Source organism: Scophthalmus maximus, chromosome 18, assembly GCF_022379125.1.
Source record: "Scophthalmus maximus strain ysfricsl-2021 chromosome 18, ASM2237912v1, whole genome shotgun sequence".
NCBI lineage: Eukaryota > Metazoa > Chordata > Actinopteri > Pleuronectiformes > Scophthalmidae > Scophthalmus > Scophthalmus maximus.
This window is the reverse complement of record NC_061532.1, coordinates 16,859,621-16,883,745: the sequence shown is the minus strand read 5'-3', so window position 1 is coordinate 16,883,745 and position 24,125 is coordinate 16,859,621. Positions and strand designations below refer to the sequence as shown.

At 45.5% G+C, this 24,125-nt stretch overlaps 1 protein-coding gene across 2 annotated transcripts; it reads right to left on the bottom strand.

Moving 5' to 3' along the window:
• Nucleotides 1-10,467: 10,467 nt before the first annotated feature.
• On the bottom strand, nucleotides 10,468-21,569 carry tfap2b (transcription factor AP-2 beta). Of its 2 annotated transcripts, none has more exons than XM_035618487.2 (7): nucleotides 21,408-21,569; nucleotides 18,626-19,087; nucleotides 17,124-17,178; nucleotides 15,983-16,202; nucleotides 15,699-15,817; nucleotides 14,458-14,599; nucleotides 10,468-10,920 (listed from the first exon to the last, which is right to left on the bottom strand). In XM_035618487.2, the coding sequence occupies exons 1-7, from the start codon at nucleotides 21,453-21,455 to the stop codon at nucleotides 10,632-10,634; spliced, it is 1,335 nt and encodes a 444-aa protein (XP_035474380.1). In that variant the 5' UTR covers nucleotides 21,456-21,569; the 3' UTR covers nucleotides 10,468-10,631. The 2 variants fall into 2 exon arrangements, with proteins under 2 accessions (XP_035474380.1, XP_035474381.1); XM_035618488.2 differs by lacking the exon at nucleotides 21,408-21,569 and adding an exon at nucleotides 19,333-19,609.
• Nucleotides 21,570-24,125: the final 2,556 nt, after the last annotated feature.

Below are 24,125 nucleotides of genomic sequence, written 5' to 3'. Positions count from 1 at the left end.
AAGTTTGGATAAAGATGGATAGAAATGTCTTCCGAAAATATTTATTTGTCTTGGACATCTGCTAACATACTGCGGCCAGCCAGCAGGGGGCAATCAAGATGTTTTGACTTCACTTTTTGGGTTAGCTGCCATGTCATCCATCTTTATATACAGTTTCTAAGAGCAGAATAATCTTACTTGAGTTTGAATATGTTACAAACAGGACATAAACCTCACTGGGAGGTTTTACCTCTGTCTCACCTGATGTGTCTTTACCTAAAGTGGTCCCGTCTCAAAGAAATCTTTCAGTCGGCCTCTGTTTTGCGTATTCTATTCTTGACTTTGTACTCATCATAACTGGGAATATTTGAATGTCAAAGATGATCAAATATATACTTTAAAAAAAATATGCATACGTCAATGATTCAATGTCAATATTTAAGGCCGGTTTTAACATGAAAAGTCAACAGAAACTAACTAAGTTATAGAATAAATATCTTTGGGCCAGATAATATTGTGATTTAGCGAAATGAGTATTTGCATTTCTTTGTCTCCTGTTTGAGCCTCGGGGGTAATGTCACCGCCCTTGAAGATTCAGTAGCAGTTCGAAAATATTCCCATGAAGTTATTTGTACTGGGGAAAAAAACAAACCACTGAATTAAGAGAGGACAACCAGAAATACAGGATCATGTGATGATTTAGCTTGCTCGGCGTCTCTTTGTTTCCGTTGACTCGGCCCGCCGTTGACTTTGCCCTAATGTCAGAGATATGACATTGACCCGCAGGCATCTGTTCCCCTTCCCTGGAAGCTTCACGTCCGCGCACGCAGAGAAAACCCGTCATCGGCGCTCCGCGCGCGCACTTTTGCACAACGCACGCTTCCCACACCCCTGTCTTGTGGTATTTCTCGGGTGTCCACGCCCCGTGTCCTGTGGTGTGTCTCCTCAAGAGGAGTGTATGTTCTGTTTATGGTCAGTGACATGCACAAGCACTGTGGGGCCTAACTGAATGTGAGCACTGTCAGAAGAGATTAGAGCAGCGCGTGTGTGTGTGTGTGTGTGTGTGTGTGTGTGTGTGTGTGTGTGTGTGTGTGTGTGTGTGTGTGTGTGTGTGTGTGTGTGTGTGTGTGTGTGTGTGTGTGTGTGTGTGTGTGTGTGTGTGTGTGTGTGTGTGTGTGTGTGTGTGTGTGTGTGTGTGTGTGTGTGTGTGTGTTGGCTAGTTGACTGGTGGGGAGACACCAGTACAGATGGGGGCTTCAGATGTGATGTGCGTCATGGCCGGGCCTCCTCCTGTCCCCTTGGTTCAGCATCAAGCCATGCCCCTTCTGCCGCTGTCCAAACTAACCCAAGCAGCCCACCGGCCACACCAGTGTCCCCTTTGTCTCCTTGTCCCCGTCTCGTACACACTCAAACACGGAAGCACACTTAGTTCAGCAGAGATGGATATACATGTTGAAATGCCAATATTGGGTCGTGTTAAATTGAAGTGACTGAAAGCTTGTGCTTAGTTGTGCTCTCATTTCAACAACAAATAAAGCTCGTAATCAAATTTTGCTTCGAAATTAATGTTGCCGTGAGTACCAAAGTTGTCGGGTTAATGCCGCAAGAAAGAAAATCGCTAGCCACAATTTATAGTAAACTACATTCTTGTAAGACTCGAGCTTGTAAAATTATGAAAAAGAGAATCTGATAACGGGTACAAAAAGCAAAAATAATTTGCCATTTTATGAACCTGAATAACTCAAAGTTATAAGTTAAAGAACAACAACAACAGCAAAAAAATCTAGAAGGTTCTAGACATTTTAGGAAATGTGCTGTTGGAGATTGATAACCCTTATGTCTGAGATTGTCCCCGGTTCAATCCCGGTGTTCCCAAGTCCCGACCAATATCTACTGACAATTGGTTTTTCAATATTTACTTCCAGCGTGTTCATATTTGTTTTCAATTCGTGGGCAAGCGCCGTAGGCTACTAGCTCTTTTTACAGAACCTGTCGGTGCGCTAATGATTAGCTCGCGCGTGTGAAGAGACGAAGGACGAAGAGCTACAGGAACGTAAATGCTGCGTTCAAGGCGTTCGTGGTGTTGCCAACTGAACAATGCCTATGAAACAAGAACAAGTGCCCTATAGTAACCCTATAGTCCAGAAAGTTATAAAATCCACCAACCAGCATTATTCTTATTCTACCTTCGTTTAACCCAAACTGTCGCCGTTCCCCTGCTTTTTCCATGTCCTTTATGCAAAGCTAATCTAACCCAGCTGCTGGCTGTACTTCAGATATGCAATACAGAGATACCTGGAAAAATAAATAAGTAAATACTGTTTTTCTTATAATATATTCATATATATTAATACAAGCACAAACTACATTGCGGGTCACATTTGAGATGAACTGTCGGGAAAAATGATGTCTATATCCATCGGTCTAGCCTCCACACACACACACACACACACACACACACACACACACACACACACACACACACACACACACACACACACACACACACACACACACACACACACAGCAGAGTTAGAAGTGTGATGAGGTTGGGCTGGATGTTATAGGGGTGGATGGTCGGTTCACGGCCTTGCTCACTCGATCAGACTAGGCATTTTGTTCAGACACTGAACAGAGACCTCCATCGCCCGAGGCCATCTCGCTCTCTCCCTCCTCTCCGACTGTCTCAGTCTGTGCGCCAAAGCAGAATAATGTTTTTTTATCCGTAACAACCGACGGACAATGCAGTTTTTATCTGGTCTCTTCCTCATCGCCCTTCTTCTTTAACACACCATCAACCTCCCTCATTTCTTTTCTTCTGTTTCTTCGTCTTTTCTCCAGACTGCCTGGGATTCCAAACCTCCGATCGCACCTTCTGTGCGAGTGCGTGAGCGTTAGACAGTAGTATGAAATTGTGGGTAGTGTGCGTGGTTGTTGATGACCAGATGTAATTTCCAGATTGAGATCAGAATATAGCACAAAGTTTAATGCAGGATTGATGTAATTGCTAAACTACACTTGCAGCTATCGCTAGACAGAGAAACAGATGGTCTACCAAGTTTTTTGTGTTTTGTCTATACCTTAACTTTCCTTAATAATTTTGCTCCTCACCAATGAGTGTTGGAAATAATTCTTTGTATACACCGCAGCAAGAATACCTGCCCCAACCACAGCATGTATCTGTATATTCATTATATATACATATCATCCAGTTGGCCCATTGCCATGTGAGATTTTGTCAAACGGATGGAAATATAAGATATATATTATATACAACACGTTTGATAATAACACCCTTATGTTGCCGTTTTTTTTCCTCCCGTGCTCATCCTATTTTTTTTCAGTAGTGTTTTACAGGGATTTTTTTCTCTCTGGTTTGAACAATATTTGCATATCGGCCATAACCAACAATCCCTCACAAGTTGAAGTGTCTTTATGTCTGCGATTGATGCTCTATGACCTCCTGCTGTGACGTCCCTCCTCCCTTCCTCAGGTCCTGCCTCAGTGTTTGTGTCTGTAAGTGGTCTGACCCGAGCATGCCTCCGACAATAAACAGAGCTAATAACAATTGGCTGTCAGGGGAGTGTGTGTTTCGGTGGGTGATGGGAGGTTGGAGGTCAGGAAATGGGGAGTTAATAATGCACACACACGCACTTGCACGCTGGAGTCCAATAGAGATCCTCAACCCCCCCCCAACACCATCCCACCAATAATCTCACACTCCTCCTTCTCTTGGTAGCTGATACCTGCTTTGTTTTCTCTCTGGTTGGTTTCACATTTGAACTTCCTCCACCGGTCGTATACAATGACAATCATCTACAAAAGATCTTGCAGATCTTCTTCATTCTATCATCAATGCAACAGCTGATTTTAGTGACAATCACACAGTCATGTTGGATGTGGTGATGTTAAACTCTTAACTCTCAACTATATTTCATAACATAAGTTATTTTAAACCAGTTTGGAAACTGTCGCTTAAAAAAAGTGATGCAGCTTTGAACAACCTATATGTGGATGATGTCATGTTATCTTTTAATGCTTAATCATTTTGCTCCTATATTGGTTGCAATGAAAATCTCATTTTTTTCTTTTTATAGTGAAGTAAAATTGGCCTTAAGGGGCTTAAAAATATACACAGAAACAAAACAACCCCAAACAAACTACTTTAAAAATGGAGGAAACCTCAAGGAGATCATCAGAGGAGGGGTCTCCTCTTCCAAGGACACGTTCGGAAGGACACATTCATTTGGAAGTCAATTCCCAAATTAGTAACTACTGTTAGCATTTTGCCAATGTGTCATCCCAAAATCTCACCCTGCCCTCCCGCACGCTCTGCCGAGAAGCCACAGCATATTCTGGAGTGTTTGTCCTATTGGCGTGAAAGCGTTGGACACAATTTTCTGTACATTTTTGGTCTTGAAACAGTTTAAGATACAGATGAGTTATCCTCTCATTTAATTCTAAGAGCAAGAGGGGCTATTTCCCTACATGTCATACCGTGCTTTGATGATTTTGAAGGCTCATCCATCCTTAGTGTTTGCTAATGTGACAGGCAGCTATTTGAACAGAGGACGAAACCTGGGCAGATGTAAAAGAAAATTGGTCAGCCGCTCATCTCGTAAATTCAGACGGGTTGGAGTTTTTAATGTCGGTCAACATTGACTTGGTACGATGTCAAACTCCTCCTTTAATGGCGCGAGGTGCCAAAATTACAACCTGTCGCGAAGCTGAAACGTATAGTTAACATGTGAGTAGACGTTTGTTGACCTTGTCGGCTTAGCGTTTCTTTCGTGTTCCCGTGTCTGTGCGCGGACGTTGATGTGTGTAAGTCGGCGCGAGAAGCTGCGTGGCAGAAATACATTCTCCTCTGCGCAACCTTGACCCGTCTGGAGAGGAGAGGCCGCCTTGCCTCAGCAGCAGCAGCAGCAGCTGTGTCACTTCTACTCAGCATCTTCGGTCCAACCTTCGGGGACCAGGACTGCCCGTGTCCCTGCCACACAGCCAACAAGGAGGCCCCCCCCCCCCCACCTCAATCCTCCTGCCCTGAGCGACCAGCAAACACACACTGTCCGTCATGCATACTGATAAAACGTGTCCACTATCAATAGCAGCAGACAGTGGCCCCGGCCCCGGCCGTGCTCCTCGACTGCTGACGAAGCCCCAGACTCGCCCGGCCCCGCAGTCACACGGGGGGGAACAGTGGCGGGGAGACAAACACTGGCCCGCAGCCACCCCCAGTCAGCTCTCTACATATGTCACATGTTAATGACATCAAGTCTCCGTGGCCACCCACAGACCGCGTCGCTCTGGAGGGCAGCGGATGGAGAGATGAAGTCGTTTCAGCCTCACGCCCCCCCCCCCCTCGCTGTGGCATCCAGTGCCAGGACTGGGAGGCTTTTAACCCCTTCCTGTGTCAATTCACCACCTCCTCCTCCTCCTGCAGCTGCAGACAATATGCTGACAATGTTGGCTTTGCTGAATGGAATGATTTTTTTTTTTACCTGTACAACACAAAAATATCATTGGAATATTTATGATACTTGTTTTCCCTCCGAAATAATGAATATTTGCAGCCCCCCGAGGGTTCCTCCGTTAATTAATTAAGTGAACCAGACTGAAAAGGGGAAAGTAAAAGTCATTACTCCAGTGTCTGAGTTCAACTGTGTGTGTGTGTGTGTGTGTGTGTGTAAACAACTGTTTCATGGCAAACTCGAGTAAATACCCCTTTGTTTTTGTGGGGGATGGGAGCGAGGAACAGGGATGGATGAGCCCAAATAAAACATATTTACAGCTTTAATCCTGATCCCATTAGTGGACTCGGTGGTGAAGATGGCAAACGGCAACTTCACTCCTCCGCGTGCAGCAAAAGGGAAACTATACGCCGTCTTTTGTCGAACATGACTGATTTGCTTTCGCCTTTTGTGTGTGTGTGTGTGTGTGTGTGTGTGTGTGCGAGTGCGTGAGAGCTTTGCCTTTTTCATATCGATCACGGGTTGTGCCGACTTTGTTTGTTTTGTCTTTTTCATATAATGAACCCTGGGCCCTTTGGTGAGGCCCCGGCGGAGCTGCGCTGCCACGCTCAAGGGCTTTTTGTGAGACGGTGTCACGCTCCCTCGTTCCGGCGGGGGCCTCGCGTTTCTTATTATTCATGGCTCTCTCTCCCCGTTTGTTGAGGAAGGCCCGGGATCAAACAGGCCGATTTGCCATGCCTGACACCCACTCTGACACCCACCGCTTCCAGTGTGTGTCTGTCTGTCTGTCTGTGTGTGTGTGTGTGTGTGTGTGTGTGTGTGTGAACTTGGCTCGGGCTCTGTAATGACAGGATTTGTTAAACAGTAAATTAATGAATAATGAAACATCCAGCACGCGCCTGCCTCGCCTGGAGCACAGTGCCCCGAGCAGGAATTACTCCCAACCAGCAATCGGCTGTCTTGTGTTCTGCATAACCTGTGTGTGTGTGTGTGTGTGTGTGTGTGTGTGTGTGTGTGTGTGTGTGTGTGTGTGTGTGTGTGTGTGTGTGTGTGTGTGTGTGTGTGTGTGTGTGTGTGTGTGTGTGTGTGTGTGTGTGTGTGTGTGTGTGTGTGTGTGTGTGTGTGTTGGATAAGCATTTTTACAGCCCATTGCGTGACAGAGCGCCGAGGGGCTTTGCTGATGGGGGTCTGCTCCCTCACTTCCCTGCCAGAATGACGGACGGACAGTACAGGCCGTCGTCGTCAGTGCCGCTCTCGTCCTTTGCATCTATCAAACGCTCTCCGGTCGTTCTCATAAAGCTCGGCTCAACGCTCTTAACCGGATTAACCCCCCCCCCACCGGCCCCCTTAACAACCTGTGACATTTTCATAAAAGTAAAAAAAAATTGCTCCCCCATTAAGAGCAAGTCATCGACGAGTCGTGGTTCGTATCATATCTGGCTCCCTGGGCGCTTTGTTGGCTGTTTTAAACACCCTGGCGGACCCTCTCCCTCGGTGCAAGTCAGGAAGTGGTGTGTATTTTAGCGTGATGAAGTAGCTTGATCTCACAGCAGTGGGAGTTGGGAGTTTAAAAAATTCACACCTGCAATAATCCAAAAGGTTGAAGTCCCCTCTGCGGCTCACTCGTGCGGACGCTCCCAAACCTCCGGCGGCCGAACCGCTCTGACCTTTCCCGCTCGTCCTGCTCCCGGGTTTCCCTCTGTGATATAGATTCTCCTTTGTGACCTCAGCAACACTTCTCATATTCAGCTATTAGCTGGAGGAGACGGTGGAATAATTTTCTCCGTGTCAAACATCTCACAGAGGCCTGATGTGAATTAGGGTCTTGTCGGCCAATTGCACGGAGAGAAACTGGATATTTTCATCCGAAAAAGCTCCGCCGACTCCTTTATTAGCCTGAAATCATATATTTCCCTGTCAACTCTTTATGTTCATATGTACCTCTTTTTGTTTATTGAGAGTTTGTTTGCATATGAGGGAGGAAAAGGGAAACTACACGATCCACTGCTCAATGCTACTGGTCAGGATTTGTGGCCCGTTCCTTTTGAAAATACAAAAAAACAACATTTAACTCTGAATGTGACACTATATCTATTGCAGCGAAATGGCGGTGACCCTTAAATATGTGTCTTTATGGGATATAATAATTGGTTAAAAGTTCATGCCATGTTATGAGACAGATAATGGTCTCAAACCGCTTTGCAATAGTTTTGGCCTTTTTTAATATAATACGCAAACTTGTAATCTTTGTAATATCCTACTGTTTAATGGAAAATCCCCCCCCCCCCCCACAAAAAAAACAAGGATTTGAATGAACTCCGACGCCTCGTTTGTGATCTGCAGGTAGTTTGTGTAGAGACAGAACCTTGACTGAAGCGTTTTCTACAGGCCTGAGGCTCAATACAGAGAAATGAGAGCGAGAAGGAAAACAACCTTTGTTGGCAGTGATGAGAACTCCTGCACCAGCCACTGGTGTTGCTCCTCTGGATTCTCGTTTTTAACAAGAGGAAAACATGTTAACGCACATTACACTGCATGAATCTCATTATTTTTACGAGTTGTTTCGCTGTTTTTAGAAGGAAAAAACTAAAATCCTTGATAAACAGTGAAATTCCTCCATTATCATACAGTTGCTGCAAATATTTGGTTATTAAAAGAGATTTATTCAATGTCACCCCTGCTCAGACCATGAGACCTACATTCGATTTTTTTTTTTTTTTTTTTTTGCAAATCTTAAAATTATCTTTGATAACTCACTCCGTAAAACCAGAATTAAATGGCGGCTCGCATAAAATTGTAATAAAATTATGCCAGATTTAACGTCTTTTTAATGGTCAAAATGACGTATGTGATTAAAGGGCTGGTGTCACCACTTTTTAATTGGTCCGCGGTGTGTGTGTGTGTGTGTGCGTCTGTGTGTGTGTGTGTGTGCGTGTGCTGGTGTTATGTGTGTGTGTGTGTGTGTGTGTGTGTGTGTGCGCGCGCGTCTGTGTGTGTGTGTGTGTGTGTGTGTGTGTGTGTGTCCTCCTCGTTGCAGTCACTGATGCTCTGCAGCTCCTCTCCTCTTTTGTTGATCGAGAACCGCTCGCGGACACGCGGGTGCTGAACTCTGCACCTGCGTCACGCGGTGTTCCGCTCCACGGGTCAACCGAGCCCGCGGGACTCTCTCTCTCTCTCTCTCCATCTCTCCCTGTGTCTCTCTCTCTCTGGCTGTTTTCTTCCTCTCCTCTCCTCTCCGTCTCTCTTTCTCATTAGCTTCTCTGTCTCTGCCTCTCCCACTTTTCCTCCGTGCGTCTCTGCGCTCTCCCGTCGTTAACTCACCGGCGGTGGATCCGCACCGCAGAAGCGCGCCCCCGAGGCACGAATCTATTCCCCCCCTGCGCGTGCGTGCGTGTGTGTGAGAGAGAAGCCTCTGTGAGAACGAGGCCTCGCTGGCTGGAAAAGAAAATGCAGCCAATTATCTCTGTGGAATAAGGCGGTATCCATCATTTTGTCTGTGTGTGTGTGTGTGTGTGTGTGTGTGTTCACTTTGCAAGGTCTTCTTGCAATACATGGACTATGGACTACTGATACTATAAACCCCCTTCAAAGCTATTACATATAGAATATAATAATAATAATAATAATAATGACAATGGTGATTTGGGATAGTATGATATTCACATTGAACCATTTCTACTTCGCCAATATATCCATTTAAAGATCCAATCTGCACTTTCTGCACCGCATAACTGCAATTAGAATTGAAGACTTTGACCTGGAACATGGCTTCATACATAAAATATAGGTGATGGTCATATTTCACATTACCGAGGGAGACAAACGCTTTTAACAGCATCAGAAAATAATGCTAACTTTGAATGTTGTGTTCCAGTTAATTTGTGCGCCTGTGGCTCCAAACCTGCTCTTTGAATTTCGATGGCAAGTTTACACTTTTAATTTTACAATCGGAAGCGAAGGTCGTGTCCCTGAACGTCACCGTGTATCGTCCCTGCAGGAGGATTTAGATGCGATTCACTTTTTCTCCTCGATAGCAAAAGAAAGTCGTGGATAATCTGAGTAACAGACGGTTTGTTTTGTTTCTGTTTCATGTCCTCACAATGATCAGACATTGCTGAGATGAATAATAGGGAAAATTATGTCAATGTTGGCCATCGATAGCCAATTTACTTCTTTTAGAAAGTTGCACTTTTCTCTTGAATCCCTCCCAGTGTATTTGAGTTACAAGTATTCATTCATATTTTATGAAACCAGTAAAGGTTAACGCCTTATTGTCATCTAATGAAAATATATATTTTTTACAGAACTTCCCGGGAGAAAACGGCGCACGCTGCACACCTCACATAATAAAACACATGGTTTATTATCAGTGTGATAGAAACGAAAATCACTGGACAATTAGAAGCATGTCTACCCATCATCAGCACCATGACAACAGCTCTATAAGAACAGAAAAACACTGGATGAGTCCTGCCCGCCCCCCCCGCCTCGCCCCGCCCCGCCCCACCACCCCGCCGCCCGCTGGCTCACAAAGGTCGAATCACAGATAAATAGGCCGTCTCCAAAATAGCTGGTGAACCTATTTACACAACCATTCATTTTAAATTAATATAAATAAATATTTACACACATAAATTACCCCCCCCCCCCCCCCTTCTTCGCGCTTGTGTTAAATAACCACGACAAACCTGTTTCACAGGTACAATGCTCATCGCCCAGTTTTGGTACCCACAATGCTTTTCTGTGTGAAGACAAACACACACACGCACGCACACGCACACACAATTTCATTCTGGCGCACGTGCACACAATGTTGTTTGTTGGCTGCTCATAGCATCTCAGTCTCACAGGATGCAGGCAGTTGGAGGGGGGGGGGGGCAAAAATGGATGTAACACAGTAAACCACCATGTCCTCAGGGGAATGAAAAGAACGTAACACAGATGAAAAATCCCTCTGTGCTCTCCGACACTGGCCCACGGGTGTCTTCCTCTGCCTGGCCCTCCTCTTCCTCCCGCTCCCCCCCCCCCCCCCCCCCCCCCCCCCCCCCCCGTGTGCGTGGCAGGTCAGTCGCAGTGGTGTAAAGCTAGAAGTAAACGGTGTAACGCCTCTGTGTGTGGGGGTCCGCCATCATCATCGCTCCCCTTCTTCTTCTTCTTCTTCTTCTTCCCCCCCCGCCAGCCTCATTTCCGCTGCTTCTCCTCCTTGTCGCCGGCCTTGTTGCCGTCGCCGTGCCGGTTGTTGGACGGGTTGTTGAGGAACATCTTGTCGAGTCCTTTGAGAGCCTCGTTGAGGTAGTTCTGCAGGGCGGTGAGCGCGGCGCAGATGGCGGGCGACCCGAAGCCGTGCGTGATGAAGGAGAAGTGGGAGAGGCAGCTCTGGATGCCCGGCTCCAGGATGGGGGAGGGCCGGGAGTTGCCCAGGGGAGTCCTGTCCTGGGCCAGCAGGTCCGTGAACTCCTTACACAGCTGTCTGCGGGGAGGAGGAGACACAACGAGATGTCAGATTCCTACAGAATGGCCTTTGGAGGGGCTGATACTGCTGCCGATAACTGTTCAGTGTCATTAATTCTAATGAGCAAACGATTTATTCTGCGTTTTGTGCTGGAATGTTATTTTTGCCAAGGCTGACAAAAAAAAAAAAAAATGTGGACATCATATTAAAATCTCGCCCAAAAGCAACGCTTCTACAATCACAGCCCCCAAATCATTAGCTTCACACAATCTGACTCGAGTTTATTAATTTGAGTTTGATGATTATTTTTTTTTAAACGCAGCAATGAGACGGATCCATTTGACCTAATCTTCACCTGCCGACCGATAACTCTGTGCTCCGGGTTGACCGGTTAATCCAGCCAAGGGACCTACCTGCTACGGCTACATTGCAGGGAATTTAATCTAAATATCTCATCAATTAATGAAATCATATATCCGCATTGGCCTTGTCAGCACACCACTGCACGGCGCTCACTTCTGTGTAACCTCAGTAATGGCACCCGGATCAACCACTGCCAACATCTGGCTAAAATGCCTCTATCTATTTTGCAGTAACAGAAACTCTCTGGCTTTGGAATAATGAAAAAAAAATCACATTCAAGTTGCATTTTTAACGCCTCTATTATTTATCATTTCTTGTGGGAAATGCTTGTCCAGTAGAGAGAAACCACTGAGCGTCCGTGATGTCACAGTGCAATGCGTCATGACTGAAATTAGGCAGTGTCACCCGTCAAGTGTCTCCCAAATGAAAAGCCCAGTAGCCGACAAATCACGTGTGACCTTCTGCGTGCGGAGCTTTTTTCTGAGTGCAGTTAGCACGCGTACAGTGGGAGGACGACGACGCAACAGCCCGGCGGACGCCACGGAGCGAAGGGCAGCGATTCCTCCGGACTACAGTGCAGAGACAGTCTACGACCGCAACCCGCGTATCCAGTGAGACCTTTGAGCTAAAGCTCGTTGCGCCAGGGCCGCGAAAATCCCACTCAAGTTTATAATTTAAACTAAAAGAGCAGAGTCCTCGGAGTCAGACGCTCCCTCGGCCAAACCTCCGCTGTGAGAGAACGTTTGTCAGCATATTTTACAGGGATGTTCTGCTCCCTCCCGCACTTCATTGTGTCTTTTGTGTTGGAAAGCCTTGAAGTGTTTACACAAGAGTGTTACAGGAGACGGATTTATGTTGAATGCGTAAAATGGAAGATGAAAAGGAAACTCTAATTTCCTCAGGTACAGGCTCGTAGCCCGACATGAAGGGACAATGACCCCCTGCTTCTTTCCCCATTCGTGTCCCCCTTTCAGCCATTTGTCTTAGGGTTTTGTTTGTTTCCTCATCCGTCTCCTGTCTCCGTCTGTTTCATTTTGTGATTCCCCGCCTTTCCCAGAATGCCTTTGGAAAACAAGCGAGGGGGAAAAAAACCTGGATTTGATGCAATCAGCTGCTGCAGTGTAGATATATATAAGTGGACAGAGCGGCAGTTTTCATTCCCCCCGAAACTGTAATATGACAAACTGAGACAACTGTCTGAAGTATGTGATATATATATATATATATATATATATATATATATATATATTATTATAATTTTTCTTTTCTCCCCACGTTAAAGTTTCTGCAAAATTTCACATGGATGCATTTTCTGCACGCCTGTCCGACTCCATTGGACCTTTAAATACTTCCATATGGCGTCATGTTGTTTGTGCCTGACAAAACATTCTCCAGGAATGAATAAAAAAAAAAATTAATTAAATCAACAAAATGCACAAGGCTCATTTGAACACTTCACACGACACGTCGTGTCCCCTGATGTCTGTAAAAAAAAAAAGAATGTGAAACCAATGGCAAGGTAAAGATTGAGGCCTTCACATCAAGAACAAGCCTTTAATTGTTAACCTGTAGTCCGTGAGAACGGGTCATTGAACGCATCATCACTCTCCACTCGGTGTGTGAGTGTGTCAGTCGAAGAGAATCACCTCTTCACCTCGCTCTCCCACCTCATTTCAGCATATCACCCTCTGATTCTTAGGCCCACGATTTATATTCAAGAGACCCATCTCTCTCTCTCGGATTCACACTCTCACACACACACACACACACACATACGCTCACACACACGCACACACACAAGCTCTCCACGAGGCCTAAGGGCAGAGCTCCGGCGAATGAGTGACAGGCTGTGCGGGCCGAGCCCAGCTGGGGTTAGGGGAGTAGAGAGGAGAAGCCGCCACCCCGGGCTACACTCTGGGCTCTCGCTGTTGTTTTCTGGCGACTTGAAACACTCCGCTGCTAAATAATGAATTTCTAACAGGCAGCACCGACGCCCAGTATTGGAACAGGTTTGAGTCTGAGCATCAAACAACCAACAACCGAACGCACCCTACAAATGGAGTTACCACACACACACACACACACACACTGGCGGACAGGCAGATGGTTTATGCCGCGCAGGCCAGCAGACAGCATTACATTTATGCGAGCTAAAAATACAAGCTTCCTAAAGGGATTTTTTTTTTTTGTCAGGTGGTTTCAGGCTCTGCTTACCCCCCCCCCCCCCCCCCCCCCCCCCCCCAAAACATAAACTCACACTCTGGAATAAGTGAACATGTACGAGGACAATTAATTAATTAGCAGATAATTAAAAAAAAAATTCTATCCCGCCCTGCTGCTAAAGCTGCAATCTCAAGTTTAACAGATTAACGGCCATAAAAATGGATTAATATAAGAAGCTTTCACGAGGAGAATCGGGGGGGAAATGGATCAATTCCTAAAACCAGAAGCAGAGGTCAAAGACCTCTGAGCTTGTATTATCATGACGTCCGTGAGCTGGACGGGGCCGCGTGTTAGTGTCTCGCATCAAATGAGGTTCAAACTAAAGGTTACTCCCGTGAAACTTAGTTTTATCTTTAAAAGAATCTGCGCTGGAATGTTGGATTTATGCTCATTTCTTCGACGGTGCCAATTTTTTTTCTCCAATCAGCCATTTCGTCACCAGGTCAAATCTACAGTACATCGAACTCTCGGTGCCTTTCATTCACAGAATCACACACTCTCCTTTTCAAATGTCAGGGCCTCTATATGCAGGAGGCTTGTGCCCCAAAAAGACTTTAATTTCACTGTCATTTCATTCTTCAGAGATATTCCTACTTAACAGCAGATGGATGACCTGTTTTTACGCGTCGTTTCCAAATGCTTAATTAAAGGAGTTTAAATAAAGGATCTATTTTGGATCTTCGGCACATTGGAATATGGAATCAAATGCTGCATAAGGATAGTGTGCATTGGAAATATTTTGAAAAGTGTTATTGGACTTTTATATGTTGATGCTAACAACGTGCTGACTCTTTTTTTAAATTACCAAATACCTACATTTGTTTTAAAATATTCAACATGTTCTTTAATTCCTTGACAACTGGAATTGAAGTATAAATAATATAATATATGTTCCGTGACAGAACACACCCCCCATAAAAACTACAGTACGAGGGAGCAGAATCGAATCAATCGCTCCATCACACTCACTTTGTCGCCAGCAGCATGTTTTTCCGCGTGTGCAGCTCGTTGGGGTCCGAGTGCTGCCGGTTGAGGTACTCGCTCACGGCCTTGGTGGGGAACTCCGTCTCGCAGATGTAACCGAAGTCCCGGGCCAGGTGGACCGCCTCACCTGCGGGGGGGAGGAGGGGAGGGGTTAAAGCCAGAGTAAATATACTGTAATGTAGACAGAGGACGTAGACTATTCATATACAGTTGCAGAAATTCGAGATGCAACCCCTGCTGTTTTTTTTTCCTCCTTAAAATAATATTTAGTGTTGATGATCTCCCATTTCCTGGCTGTCCCCATTTAAATTATAATATAATATTACCAGAGACACGTTATCTTTTTACGCACCAATTTCTCCTCATCTGACCCCAAATCAATCGAGCTTTTATTGTGAAATTGAAGCTGATCAATTGGTTCTTACGATTATTAAAATAATAAAAGTCGCTCTCCACAACATCCTTCTAACTTTGACATGTCAAAGTGAAAGGAACAACCAGTCATGCAGTAAAAAACAACAGCAACAAAAAACTAAAACTTGCTTCATAACGTTTTGTTTTTTTCAAAATGTAAAGAAAGCCTTTATAGGACAGTGTTGCATTCTATCAAATGATAGGTGCAACATAATCAAATGAAAATCATATAGTATGAGAAACAAGTCTCATATGCAAAATGAATTGGTGCAGCCTGAATGTTGGTTCAGGAGGTGGGAGGCCCCATAACTGCTCATTTTTATTAATTAACTATATAATTAACTCAGCAAACTTGGATCATATCTCTCCTCTTGCTTAACACTGAATATGATATCTTTTTTCATGTCACAACACCCCTGCAGCCATTTATATGAAGGCAAGGGACACTGTCATGTCTGTGAGGTCGTGACCTTTGCAAAGCCAAGATTCTGGCCCATGCGTAATTTTTTGTTATAATGTTGAAACTACATTTTTGACACTGAATTTCAGCGAGGAGCAGGGAAAAATGTTTGGGTTTCTTTCTCTCTTCATTGTTGAATATGAATATAATAAGTTGTTTAAATTTTTTGAAGCCACTCACACAAGGTTTGGGCTCATTTTGGGGAAGAGCGAAGACGGGTGGCATTTCTTATTTTAAACTTATACGTAATCAAATACATAAATCTGTATTTAATGTCTGTTGACACATGATTGATTTATGAGTGTTGCGTGTCTGCACATTCAGATTATTTAAAAAAAAAAAACCCCATCACCTTCTACAAGAGACGTTAGTAGCGTGACGTTGGCAGCTTTGCGTCTTCCCGCAGGTAAATTCAGTCCAATCTTCTCCAGCTTCTCCCGCAGACACTTCCCACCGTTTTTGGACTTTGCTCTGCAGAAACAAAAGGAGACGAGTTATGGACATGTTCACCACCTGCACGAGATATTAGAGAAGTAGAATGTTTATGTTTGCAAATCAGTCACATTTTGTTCAAAGAGTTAGAATCAATGACATGGATGTGTCTCCACATCTTGTCTCAGGGTCTGAGTGTTTTACCTTCTCAGCACGCCCCCCAACAGGGAGGCGTTGAGGCACTCGGGCGGGGACAGTCTCCTCTGCACCTCCCCTACGGTCACCTTGTACTTGGAGGTGGAGCTGAGCAGCGACAGGCGGCCCGGTACCGAGCAGAACACCTCGTTGATGCTGACGGTCACTCCGCCCATCAGGCCGTCCTTGCCCAGCATCAGGGAGCCCATGTTTTTGTGAGGCATGGGAACTGGAAGAATGAGAAGCGGATATATTAACCTCTACATTATATATTTTTGATATTCTATAGAGGGGGTAACATCCTCTGTCAGACTTTGTTGAGTGGATAATGACCACGCGCCCATGGCCCAAATGGGGGCGCCTGCGCGCGCGCGCGCCCCCGGGGATTTGCTTGTTATTTAATGTCGCGCGACATTCTCATTACAATATTATCGATCGCTGATTGGCTCGCGCTCCCGAAATCGCATTAACCACCTCCCCGTCTTTCCCTCCACGGCCGGTTTAACTCCCACCATCCGGCGCGTTAATGCTCGCGCGCTAATGGCGCAAAGGAGGAAGAGGAAGAAACCAGTCTCGTGCACACAGGGGCCAGTCGGAGGGGCCTTTTTTCTCTCTTCTGATGGCTCCGCGGGGGATAATACCGCAGATTAGCTCTAAACGAGCTCACGAGATCTCCGTGAGCGGTGCCATTTATTACATCAGCGGCCTAAACGCCCCGCGGGGAGCTCAGTCACTCGACGCCCCCCCCCCCAACTAAATCACCGCACATCATCAGGGCGGCGCGGCGCGGCGGCCTGTCAGCCACACACTGCCTGCGAGTCAATATCCCGGCATCGTTAGAGCCCCACGTCATACTCCACCCACTGGTACCCCCCCGCCCCCCCCCCACCCTCCAGAAAGAAAAGGGTCCACTTTGGGTCCTGGTCATATTTACCTGTCCATAAACAAAACCGTAGATATCATAAATCCTCATATTCCATAGCACACGTTAGAAATAAAAAATTAGGAGTCCCCCATGGATTATTTTTTTAGTTTATAAAAAAAGAATAGAATGTTTCAAAAAGTATTATATTTAAAAAAAAGTATATTTGATATTCCTACTTCAATATTTTTTTATGCTATTGGTGTGTGTGTGTGTGTGTGTGTGTACCTTTTTTAATTACTGATTGATCCAGGATGTTCGTTCCGTTGCTGTCTTCAATGGTCTGTAGGAACCAGGATAAATACGCATCGTTACTTTCTGTTCTCCACCCCTCCATCCACACACTAACACACACACACACACACACACACACACACGCGATCATCCACATCATGATAAAACCCCACTTAACGAGCACGTGAAGTTTAGACTTAGAGGAATCATTTCAGATTTCAGAAGCAGGGAAAAGGCGACGTGGTTATATCTTTTTTGCATCCATATACATGAAAATCAAATCTATAGTTCATAATCCACTGGTTTTAGTGGATGATGCTCAGAAATCTACAGCCTCATTCATCACATTGCGAAACACATTCTGTATCAAATAGACCAAATATCACACTATATAAAAAGAATGAACGATTAATATGTTGACACATTAATATGGGGGTTAATAAAATGCACGACGCGAACACGTGAAGGCAGAGATGAGAAATGTATGGTGGAGGTTAAATGGCAGACGATTCGTGATGGTTGTGCCCCGAGGGGAGAGGACCGAGAGGAAGATGAAATCCCACACAGCTCAACATATAAAGTATAAAAAAAAAAAAATCAAAAATCTATATCATCCTCAAAACAAAAATGACAGCCTTCAGATTCTATGATTGTCTTCTATGACCCGGGTTAGTAGATCATAATAATAATTTTAACAGTATTATCACCATTATCAGAGCATCTTTGGATACATTTATAATAAAAAAAAACTAGCATATCCCAGCATCGTCTCCAGACTTTTCTCCCCTTAAATATGTATGAATATTATATACATATGAAATATGGCTGTGGAGGCAGGTGAATTCACATCAAAATTCCAGCAGCACGTTCGTGAAGCCGCATATCTTATCTTCAAAACATGTCTCGTGTCTCCGTAGACATTTACTATTATTATTATTATTATTATTATTATTATTATTAGAGCTTCGGGCCATTTGCGTTCCAGGCTCCATGCAGCTGCAGTGAGTGAGAGAGAGTCCAGCCCTGAGGGAGCTGCATGCCCCGGGTTCACTGACCTCCACTCGGACGGCCCGGGAAACATGCGGAGACAATGACGGAGACAGCTGTCAACAATTACCGGTCCCTGTCTTCCACTGCATCGCTGTCCAATTCATTCCTTATTATTATTATTATTATTATTATTAATAATATTTTTTAATTTTATGTATTATTTTTATTATTATTGTTCATATTCTTGAATATATGTTGTTGTAGTCTGTTCAAACTGCATCCAGACTAAGAAAGAATCTCGGGAAGTAGCTCAAATATTTAGGTTTTTGTTTTATTTAAAATGCTATTACTGTAAATGGGATTGGTCACAGTCCTGCAATGCGTACGTTTAATATCTGCTCTTATAATAATATTTATCAGTGGTAATCGGTTTTGTCCAACGGACTCGGAATCCCCCCCCCCCAAAAAAAAGAAAGGTGCATTCCACCCTGTGACCTTTGACTCACCTGGACGTCCTCCATACCGTGCAGCCCGTGCAGCAGTCCGTCGCCCATGCCGGGCTCCAGTCCCGGGTGGGCGGAGTGCAGCAGCACGTCGGGCCGCCGCACGCCGCCGTAGTCCCGCCGCGGGTCCAGCCCGGACAGCTGCGGCAGCGAGGCCCGCGGCTGCGCCAGCAGCGCGGAGCCGTCCATCCGGTCCGCGGCGGCGTCCTGCCGCTGCCGCGCGCCCCACGCGCCCTGCTGGCTCTGGTGCAGGGAGTTCAGCGAGTACGGGTCGCTCACGTGCGAGTACGGGTCCTGGCTCTGGTAGTGAGCGAGCGGCTGGTACGGCGGCGGGAAGTACGGCGGCTGGAAGTCCGACGAGGGCGCGTGGGACAGCGGCGGCGCGCTGGAGTAGGGCCCCCCGTGCGACACCGAGCCCAGCTGGGACAGGCGCGAGCTGTGGCTCGAGACGCCGTCATGCCGGTCCTGGTGAAGAGCAGAACAGGAAAAATGAAGAAAATCAGCTCCGCGTTTTTTTCAACGAAAATGAAAACACATGGAGGCCCAGGAGCACGAAGCATGAAGCTGCGTAACGGACACCGGATCCCCTGAACAAACAGAACACAAGAGCCTGGAGGTGAAAAAAAGAAAAGCAGCTCAAATCTCCCAACAAAGCCCGAGAGTAAATCTACGGATTCACCTTTTTACGCAAAGGGAGAACGACAACTCACCGCGGTGGAGTAGGAGTGAACTAACATCTGTAAGACCTCTTGTCGGTGTCACGAGTGGGCTCGCGGTGGAACGGCAGCGGGGCTACAGCGAAGACGTTGTTGGGGCCGAGAGAGTCAAACTCATTCCAGGTTGAAAGCAGCTCGCGTGTGTGTGTAGCTATATCTGCAGGCTCGGCCCCGGTCCACACACACACTCAAACACACAAACACACACACACACGCACGCACGCACACTGAACCTTCCTCCGCCCGCCGCCGCAGCTCTGAGTGTGTGCGAGCCACCGCGCGCTCCCCGCCTCTATACCCCCGGTATGTTGCTGTAATTGTTATTCATGACTGGGGCTTACAGGAATATTAATGTGTGTCGCCATGGCAGGAGGGGGGGGGGGGACCGGCGACACGCGGAGCGTGGACCTCTGTCGCGCAAACCACCGTGAGTGACGTTTAAATTCCACGGAGAGCGCGAGGCGACGCGCGCGAGCGGCAGGAAAGATGATGGAAAAGAGAACTCTCTCTCTCTCGAGCAGGAGAAAGCGACCAGGGGTGTCCAGAGCCGTGAGGAATCCCTCATCACACAAAAAAAAATCGCTTTAGGGGGGGGGAACTTTTGTAAAGGCAAAAAAAATCTGACGCAAGAGCAGCTGACACACTCACACGTTCTTGCTCTTTGGAGACACTTTTGCACATAAGCCATTTCTTTGCGCTTTGACGTTATAAAATCCAATATATGAGTGAGTCAGGGGGGATGGAGATGGAAACATCTGGGCTGCTTGTGAAGCTTTAGTGGGGTCGACCGATTCCACCCGGGTCAGACTTTCTGTTCACACCGAGCTCACTCCACCTTTGAGACGATTTGGAACATGATTCCACCCCTCCGAAAAAACCCAAACCCAACTTTTACGCACAGACGCCCTGTGCCACTCGTTCACACATTTATCATCTCACTAAACTCACACTCTGAAACAAAAAAAACAAACACATAAAGGTATTGTTGTGTTGCAGCTGCTTTTTTGGTTTTGTTTCTGAAAACACACACACACACACACACACACACACTCGTGACACTGCGGGTCTTCGCGTGAACGCATGTCACGAGTCAAAAGAAGCGATTAAACTTTTTAGTCCTCAGACCTCACTGGTCGCTCTTTGCCCTCGTGGATGACTTGTTTGACAACATCATACAGCCCCCCCCCCCCCCCCCCCCCCCCCGTCCCTCGCGCCGTGGGAGAAAGGCCATGTGTGCCGCACGAGACGTGCAAGGCTTCCCACCGGGCTGAGCCGAGGGGCCTCGCGAGCGAACCCTTTTCTTCTTCGGGTGCAGGCTTTTGTGTGCTCGAGCCCCATTGAGCAGCGCGAGCGGGGCCGGAGCTGCCTTCTTGCTCCCCCCCCCATCAACGCCCCCCAAACCCCGTGTCCCCCGCGCGTTAAGAAAGAAATATTGTTCTGGGATGAAAGCCAAACGATTTTTCCACACATCTGACACATCACCCTGCTCTGACCCTGCGATTCTTAAACCACATGTATATTTCTCATTTTACGCAATTTAAAAATTATAAAATAAAATACATTTGATTGCATTTTTTTTTTTGCAGCATCACTATTTTACCTTTTTATTCTTAGAGATTTTGTTTCAACATCAATTAACATTTCTAAATTAAGTGGCTTATAAATACAGATTTAGCAAAAAAAACAACAACACAGTGCCAAATTTAAAAAAAATCACATCCCGTGAAATTTAAAGAACAGATTACATAGAAATGATCTCCGTGCAAAGTCAAATATATATATATATATTGACCATATCGTCCAATTCCTGCACCAAAGCCACAAAACACATCACGTTTATAAAAAAAAATGCTCTTAGAGAAATAAGAGCAATGACACGAGCAAAATTTCTGTCTGACCCAAAATGTTCCAATCCTCCATATTTCACAATATCCCCCCAAAAAATAACAGGCCCACCTCCTCGTGAGGGGAAGAAGAAGAAGAAAAAAAACAACAACCCACACACGCCACACTGAAACTTAGCTCTTCATTATTCTGCAAGACACACAACAGCTGGACGGCAACGTTACCTCATAAATATCTTCATACTTGACATTCTCAACTAGTTTCCACAGCATGGTCGCGTCTCCGGTGTCGGTAAACCGAATGCAGCCAAGTGAGGAAGGGACGTCTCAACTCTCTCTCTCTCTCTCTCTCTCTCTCTCTCTCTCTCTCCTCTCTCTCTCTCTCTTTGTGAATGGGGAACCCCTGTGAAGCCTGCACGACTACAACCACACTGAAGATGGGGCGGGTTGGCATGCAGCAGACATGGAGAGAGAGAGAGAGAGAGAGAGAGAGAGAGAGAGAGAGAAATATTTTAGCAGGAAACGCATGTTTTATTTCTTATCAACTCCACAAAATAAAAGCATAGTTCATCATCTCTGACAAAAAGACGTGCAGCTTTGTTGGTCTCCTGGATAAAGTGCCACAATGGCTCATGATAAGATTTTAAATGAAGTGAAGGATTAATAACTAAACTGTTGCTTGGACTATGGGCAACATGTCTGGGACACGCAGAGATTCCTGCATAAATGAAAAAAAAAAAGACTCATTTCATTTCAATCTTTACCAATTTTCTTTTTGTAGTAAATTTGGTTTAAATTTTTATTTTTTTGTATTTTCTCATATTTTGTTGTGTCCGAGTGTCTTGTCTCTTTCCTGATAAAGGACAGTGGGCTCAAATGCAAAGGCCAGGGCTAAAAGTCTGGTACATTATAAATATATTGACCTGTTATCAACAAACCAATCCGACGAAAACCAAATAAAGCACCTCAGCGAGGCACCATTAGTCTGCAGAGAAGCCTCATGCTCCTTGGTGTAGTGGTTCTCCAGAGGCCCTGAGGTTCGGAGGGATGATCACTGTCATTCATGGGAGATCGTCCCTCACGAGGTGTTTGGATGGTGATGATGCACGTGTCTCACCATCCGCCCAAATAGTGTTGACTGCATCGTTTTCCCACACATCCGCTCAGGTTTTAACCTTTTTTTGTGTGTCATCTATGTATATTTGCTTTACTTGAGCCATGTAGACACAGAAACGTGTATTTATATGTGACTCACCTTGTCAAAGGGCCTGAACGTCGTCGTGAACCGGCTCAAACGGCAAAAGACCCGACAGATGAAAGAGACTCGAATGGATGCGATTAACGTTAGATGATGTTGTAATGCATTCATCTATATAGATACAGTAACTGTGTAATGCAGGATTGTGTGATGTTACATTAAACTCACACGCTGACCCAGCATTGATTTATGGAAATGGTTGGCTCCTCATATGTATCCAACCAACACAGCCACAAGACCCCCTACCCCCCAAAATAAATACATACATATATTAATAAATTAATAAATACATCACTGGAATCATTACATAAAGCATAATCATGATAGATTTCATGCTTTATGTCATTAGACCTGTGTTGGTACTGTTGTGGACTTTGCAGCAGTTTTTAAAACGTGTCTTGGTCACAGTGCATCATATTGTAGTCTTTCAGCATTATCACAGACTTGGAATCAGATTGAGTTAAACACTTGCTCCTATACCAATAAATCTAAGTCGTCCCCCCCCCCCCACCCCGGTATTTAATAAAAACGTGTAAATTGATAGATCTCAGAGATTTATGTCAGTTATTCTCATGACAGATGTTTCTTTTGCATTAGACGTTTGTAAGGAGAGATGATGATGAACGAGGATTTTGAATTATCACCCAGACTTGCATGGCTCCACTTTTCTGTGAGACTTGATGTTTTACACCTTGTGTCCTCGTATCCTTATCATCCATCTCTTGTGTGAATCGATCGGAGGAGAAATAACAAATTAAAGGACATACACCCTGTTTTTTATTTGTTAAAGTTACATGACAACACCTTTAAACCTATGACAAATAAGGAACATGCGTTTGTTGACTGTCACACCAACCTCCAACTTACTGCTCTGTGTTGTCCAAGTGTGTGTAAACTGCGCCCCCTAGTGTCGTAACGCCAAACACGCATCTTTCCGAACTGACCTCAGAGACACAAATACTGTGTCAAGGGTAGTTTCAATTTTTTAATGAAGACATTATTAGTTGATATGGCTGATCAAGGAGGAAATGCACATGTGAGTATATAGGTTTGACATTTTTGCCCTTTAAAATTGCATATCATGAGGAATTCCATGAGGAATCCACGTCTGGTTACATGGCTGACTTTAGGATTATTGAACGTTGCCCTGATTGGATGCAGTTCTGCTTTGGAATGATGTTTTGGAAGTCCAGACCGAGTTGAAATTGTCTCCTGAAGTCATTCATATCGTCTGTGTGTCCACTCGTACGCACACTGTTGTCGTTTCCCTGCGTGTGTTCTCTCCGACACGTTTGCCAGGGCTACGCTCTCCTTTGATGCTCGCTGCCAAAAAAAAAAGAAAAGAAAATGATATTGCCACCGAGACATGAATGTTTAAGAGGCACGGCTGTTCCCCGGGTTCTCTGGAATGACCCCCTGCCAAACATTCACCCATCCCTCTCTTTTCCTCTCTCTCTCACACACACACACACACACAGACACACATGTATACACACACACACACACACACACACACACACATGGCAGTAGCATATGACTGTCAGCAGTGACAGATGTCCCGACAGTCTGGAAGTCCGGAGGCATTTGGTCGTGGTTGTTGTCCTGCAGGGCTTTTTGACACACGATGTATCGGCATACATTACGCACATGTCACACTATAATGCTGCTATATCTGCTCCCCGGTC